General features: G+C 35.2%; 2 protein-coding genes across 2 annotated transcripts; both read left to right on the forward strand.

Annotated features, from left to right (window-relative positions):
• The first annotated feature begins 2,610 nt into the window (after positions 1-2,610).
• LOC117107460 (histone H2B, gonadal-like) lies at positions 2,611-3,046 on the forward strand. Its single transcript, XM_033249160.1, has one exon. The coding sequence runs from the start codon at positions 2,625-2,627 to the stop codon at positions 2,991-2,993; it is 369 nt and encodes a 122-aa protein (XP_033105051.1). The 5' UTR covers positions 2,611-2,624; the 3' UTR covers positions 2,994-3,046.
• Positions 3,047-5,258: 2,212 nt separating this feature from the next.
• LOC117107459 (late histone H2A.2.2-like) lies at positions 5,259-5,815 on the forward strand. The gene has a single exon (XM_033249159.1). The coding sequence runs from the start codon at positions 5,372-5,374 to the stop codon at positions 5,747-5,749; it is 378 nt and encodes a 125-aa protein (XP_033105050.1). The 5' UTR covers positions 5,259-5,371; the 3' UTR covers positions 5,750-5,815.
• The last annotated feature ends 757 nt before the right edge of the window (positions 5,816-6,572 follow it).

Below are 6,572 nucleotides of genomic sequence, written 5' to 3' on the forward strand. Positions count from 1 at the left end.
TATAGTAATAAAACGCACAAAGACATTAGATCACCCATATACGTTCCATTTTACATTCGATATGTAGTCTAAATACCAACTTCGACTTTACGGCGATACTTAAATTCCGTGTTACCCACTTATAAGGAGATGCAATAGAACCAGTCTTAGCGGTATATAATTGTAAAAAAATAAATGATACACCGTTGTTTTTTCAATTCAATCTTTATTCATTTCATCATAGAAAAAATACATTAATGTTAAAATACTTGATGAAATTGCAGCTCATTTGAACCTCGGAGGCTGTATATTTAAGTTGCACAGAAACGTGAATAAATTTTTAATAAATAATTTAAATTAATAGTAAATTAAAATATTAAAAAATATCTATTATATATATACGATATAGGCCCATATGATGCCTAAATTTGAATAACAATGATCCACATGTGTTGTACCGTACCGTGCAAATGTGATCGTTTTTATTTAACTCAGTTCAAATCTAATAAGTTCTTCGAAATACACAAATATGGGTACAGTACTACAATATGCTACTGTTGTGTCCTATTTACAAATATATAAAAAAAATGTTCCTTATATTGAACTTTTCATTTTTGTAAAAAAAATTTCCATAAGGCAAGACTTTGTTTCATGAACTTATTTTTTAAAGATCGTCAGAGTGGAAAATAAAATTATGTTTTCTTCTTCAGCAAAATGATTTTGCGAAAACCAGCTAGGAGAAAATTGTATTAATTAATTAATTAAACAGGTTAGTAAAGAGATTGATGAATGCTTTAATTTAATTAAATAATTAAAGGAAGTAATACTGTATACATATAAAATAGTCATCTGAAGAATTTCAGTTAAAAGCAGTATCCTTTGAAATTCTTAAGTACAATTAGAACAATTATTGACAAAGCCTATCATTCGACAAACAATATTGTTGAAACAAAAACACCTTTTTGAAACGAACGCGCCATACTTTACGGACGTGTTCTTAAGCACTCGCTTGACCAATCATGTTGGTTGTTTCTAAGAACGTCAGGCTATATAACAACATGACATTTTAGAAATCAGACATCAATTTCAAATTGAAAGTAATATGGCTCGTACTAAGCAAACTGCCCGTAAATCTACCGGAGGAAAAGCTCCCCGAAAACAGCTTGCCACCAAGGCAGCACGAAAAAGTGCTCCAGCCACCGGTGGTGTCAAGAAGCCTCATCGTTACAGGCCTGGAACCGTCGCTCTCCGTGAGATCCGTCGATACCAGAAAAGCACCGAACTTCTCATCCGCAAGCTCCCCTTCCAACGGCTAGTACGAGAAATCGCCCAAGACTTTAAAACCGATCTCCGATTCCAAAGTTCTGCCGTCATGGCTCTTCAAGAGGCTAGCGAAGCTTACTTGGTCGGTCTTTTCGAAGATACCAACCTGTGCGCTATCCACGCCAAACGTGTAACCATTATGCCAAAGGATATCCAACTGGCCCGCCGTATTCGTGGTGAACGTGCATAAAGCTGTTTTATATATCAGTTAATTCAAACCAAAAGGCTCTTTTCAGAGCCACAACTTGTTCGAAAGAGAAGAAAGCAATTTGCCTTGTTTGTGTCCTTTTTTTTACCATGCATAATAACAGATACCGGTATAGTTTTTATTTTCTAATATTATGAAAAATAGAATCTTATGTACACCTAATTTTTCTAAATATCTGTTACCACATCGCTAGAAACAGTGAAAGACAAACACAAAACAACGAACAATAGTTACAATTGAGGGCTAAAACTTATTTGGTATTTTCAATTAGAATTGTAATGGATAGTGGCACGAATATGTCGGTTAACTCGCCTTTAACAAAAAGGACTAATTCTGTGTCACGAGGAAATATTGATGACTTATTTTATATTGTTTCTGTCGGTAAATTATAATGAATATACTATAGGTGTATTCCCAGGATATAAGATTTCATTTTACCCCTGCCATGTATTTCCATTTTTATTTCACATAATATTGTATTTTAATTGTATAATAGTGTTCAAATAAATAAGTAAATGACAATGAATTCAACGACAACAATACAGTATAATGAACGTTGTTAACATGACTGTCATGGCACTTAGTTTATAGGGGGAAAGTTTGTAGGGGATGAGATTGTAAGGGGAGAATTGACTGGAATCCGTTCAGTCAAGCATAATACTTATAAATATAATGGTAAAAATATCAGTGTATCATTGTAACAACAGAAAATTTAAAGTTATGCGAAAGTATACTTACCTGAAATATAATTAAGATTATAATTATGAGCTTTTCTGAAGGCGAGATTCAAGGCCGCCGTCCGTGACGGCCCAGGTCCATCCGGCGCCTGTGATAGGCGCCAATACTGTATTTCAATTACGTTGTCCGTATACAATTTTGGCGCGCGTGATTTTTGGAACAATACATTTTGCCCGCATTTTATGCAGGAGCCACATTGGTTGAAAAGCCATAATCACCTATTCAATCAATCGCGCGCTTTAAAACACCAATAGGAAGCGTTCTAGATTGGTTACGGCTTAACAGGAAACCCTGCTTAGCATATCTAAGTCAATAAATACCGTGCTTAACTTTAAGTTCGTCACTCACTTATCTATTCTTAGACTAAAACGAGAACATGCCTCCAAAAGCTTCAGGAAAAGCTGCCAAAAAAGCCGGCAAGGCTAAAGCCGTCAGAGCTGGCGACAAGAAAAGAAGACGTAAACGAAAGGAGAGCTACAGCATCTACATCTACAAGGTGTTGAAGCAAGTTCACCCAGACACTGGTATCTCCAGCAGAGCCATGGGAATCATGAACAGCTTCGTCAACGATATCTTCGAACGTATTGCCGGTGAAGCATCTCGTCTTGCTCACTACAACAAGAAATCCACCATCACCAGCAGGGAAGTCCAAACCGCCGTTCGTCTTTTGCTGCCCGGTGAATTGGCCAAGCATGCTGTCTCTGAAGGCACCAAGGCTGTCACCAAGTACACCAGCTCCAAGTAAACAAGTCATCTTAGCGAAATTTCAAACCAAACGGCTCTTTTCAGAGCCACAAACAGTTCAAACGAGATTTGTGTGCAATATCTGTACATTTGTGTGCTTGTTGTTTCCAAATTAGTTAAAAAATTCAGAACATAATAATAGAAGATGCCTAACTATATGAGCGAAATACACTTTAAGTATACGTCATAATTATATCACTTATATAGGCCTATAAATATATCCTAAATAACAAAGCTACCGTGAACCTTTTAACAATGTCCAATATACTAGTAATAATTACAACAGATATCTACTGTCATCTAGGCCTATCTATTAGTAATACTGTACGACGTTATTGTATATTTATTATGAAATATACTACCTGTAATTTTACAGTACTGAATATACGCTATAGATAGGCATATCTATTAGTAATACTGTACGACGTTGTTGTATAATATTTTTCCAGGACCACAATGAAAAACATTTCTTTAAAATGATTGTGTCATCCTGGCTAAAGATAATAGTAAATAAATAAGTTATGAAATAAATACCTGTAATTTTACAGTACTGAATATACGCTATAGATAGGCCTATATGTTACATACCTGCCAACTGTCCCGATTTCCGATGTAAAAAACAACAAAAAATTGGGATGTCCCTATTTTTAGAATTAAAGTTAAACAAAAAATAATAATAAATAAAATACATTGTAAAAAGTATCCATTATTTGCCAGTGTGATGAAACCCGGGAATAATTTCGCCAGTATCGCATCGCAATTGGCTACACATAAAAAAAAGATTTGCTGCACAATTTCTGAAGTTAATCGGGTAAGATCACAATGCGATACATTTTTACAGTACTGTACTACCATATAGAGAAATAGAACAGAGTTATTTTAATAACTAAAGAAACATTGCAAAAGTTTTCTGTACAGAACGGAACTTTTAAGTCAATCCCTAGACTAGTATGCTGTCACTTCACACAGCATGCAGTAGTGGGTTTGAATTAAGAAGTCTGTAGGCCTTATATACTGATTAAAATGTAACTTAAATATTTGTGTTGCTTGTGAGGTAAATAAACAGTACATTTGAAATTAAGTAACTCTTGTTTTTTATTTACTGATTAAAATGTAACTTAAATATTTGTGTTGCTTGTGAGGTAAATAAACAGTACATTTGAAATTAAGTGTCCCTTGTTTTTTATTTAAAGCAACTGTATAGGAATCAGGATATATAATTACCATCTTATAAATTGTTTGGGGTGGGGGCATGGCACCAATGAATAGCATCCCTATTTTTGATATTCAAATGTTGGCAGGTACAATATGTATATATATATTTATTGGATTACCTTTTGCATCAGTGGCACACATCAAACAATACCTTATGGTGCATCCATACGAAAAAAAAGTAAAGAAATTAAATCAAATTGAAAAAACAAAAGTAACAACATAAACAAGGGTGAATTAAAGGCCATGAATACACTATGGCAGAGATGGTACCGTAATTGATGGTAACTTGTAGAAGTAAAATATTTGGATACGTATAACTTGGTGTTCATAATGGGATAGTATAATGTATGGTTTCAGTTAAAGTATATAGACAAATTAAATGAAATACAATTAAATAGAGTATTGTAATATATAAGACATAAGTTTTAACAGGTTAATTAGTCAAACAAAATAAAAGAAAATAAAATTACACACAGTACAGTACAGTAGTACAACAAAACCTTCAATTTGAATTGCCGTACAAATAAGAAATCCTTGACATCAAGTAATGTTGAAAAGAGGTATTTAGTTGTTTACTGGAAAATTGTTATAAATGTCAATGCGTTCTTTCCATGCATTAATTTATAATTTGCAATATTTATCGAACAGTTTGCTTGCTAATTCATATTCCTCATGGGATATCTTTCTGTAATTTGGTATTAATTGTGAATTACTAGGTCATCGAAAAATAGGGGATACAGTATTTAAGTTCAAGAGAACTTGAAGTAAACAAGTTCCAAATATATTTAAATTATTGTGATGTAAGTCTTCTTTAAGTTCTTTTAATTTTGGTTCACTAATATGCTTTAATTTGTTGCAGCTAAATATAAAATGATATTAACTATTTCTTTTTCACCACAATCACATGCCTAAATTTTGATATAGTACCTCTGTGCGCCAATAATTTCTAATACATTTGTAAATTTGCGCCAAGTAGAACAATAGAATGGTAAGGCAGCTGATTGGGTCACAATGAAGCTAAAGCGGGACGGGGACTGCCTGTGATTGGTTAATCTACTGAGCGCTGAAAGTCGAACGCAACACCAGAGCAGGCTATATAAACGCAACTATTCGTTGAATTATTATCATTCTCGATTTTAGTAAAACCGAAGAACAAAATACAATATGTCTGGACGTGGTAAAGGAGGAAAAGCTAAGGGAAAGGCCAAAAGCCGATCTAGCCGTGCTGGACTTCAATTCCCAGTCGGTCGTGTCCACCGATTCTTGCGAAAGGGTAACTATGCATCTCGTGTCGGTGCTGGTGCCCCAGTCTACATGGCTGCTGTACTCGAGTACTTGACTGCTGAAATCTTGGAGTTGGCTGGCAACGCTGCCCGTGACAACAAGAAGAGCAGAATCATCCCCCGTCATCTTCAACTTGCCATCCGTAACGATGAAGAGTTGAACCGTCTTCTTGGAAGTGTGACCATTGCACAGGGAGGTGTACTACCAAACATCCAGGCTGTACTTCTGCCAAAGAAGACCCAGGCCAAGACCAAGTAGAATCTAATAACTACTGTATCTTCTCAAACCAAACGGCTCTTTTCAGAGCCACCAAATACACAGAAAAGATTTGAATATGTAGTTTGATATGTAGTGTTCCTTTATTTTATGTATAATATTAATATCATTCAATAAGCCATTTCCAACAATAATATATTATACATTTATATAGATCAGGGGGATGTGTATATGTCGTACCTCACTAGATACCATAATGCGTAATATAGCAATACTCTACTACTATTCTACTACTAACTAAAATATATTAAAGGCACAGCGTAAAATAATACAATTAATTTCAATGCTAAATCAGTTATTTTGCAACATCGGATAAATGTATTTTCCATTGGTCTGAGGGCGCCTTTGGTGTGTTGGGTCACTTGACCGATTCCATTCGCTGTGACACGTCGCTTGTATTTCAGCGACGTGTCATGAGTCTTTAGATATGTTTCTAATCGTATGTTTCTCTTTGCAGGCTCTAGTATGGGACGCCCAACAGACCTGTCTCTTATACACATCTAGATGTGTATAAGAGACAGGTCAAGAACGCAATTGGTGGTGTAAAAGAGTATATTGATGATGCCATTAAGATACACAAGACGGAGACACAGAAAATTAAAATGGCGGCGAAGGTCAAGTTTCGATTTATAGGCAATCAGGCTCAGTTCGAGTTTAATTCTGAGCTCCTGGATTGGGTTGAGAAAGAAGGCGATTCTTTAGGGAAGGCCGACGCTGTCGATAAGGTAGGCGCTGATTTGAATGAGATTAAGAAATTGCTGCATCGGCGCAACAAATTGATCAGGATTGCGGATAAGTCTGAAGG

The sequence above is a fragment of the Anneissia japonica genome, unplaced genomic scaffold, assembly GCF_011630105.1.
Source record: "Anneissia japonica isolate Jap-2015-1 unplaced genomic scaffold, ASM1163010v1 scaffold284800_len683186_cov164, whole genome shotgun sequence".
Lineage (NCBI taxonomy): Eukaryota > Metazoa > Echinodermata > Crinoidea > Comatulida > Comatulidae > Anneissia > Anneissia japonica.

Bases quoted from the DNA above. Each gene is read 5' to 3' on its own strand.
- LOC117107460 (XM_033249160.1), top strand. From the start codon at position 2,625: ATGCCTCCAAAAGCTTCAGGAAAAGCTGCCAAAAAAGCCGGCAAGGCT.
- LOC117107459 (XM_033249159.1), top strand. From the start codon at position 5,372: ATGTCTGGACGTGGTAAAGGAGGAAAAGCTAAGGGAAAGGCCAAAAGC.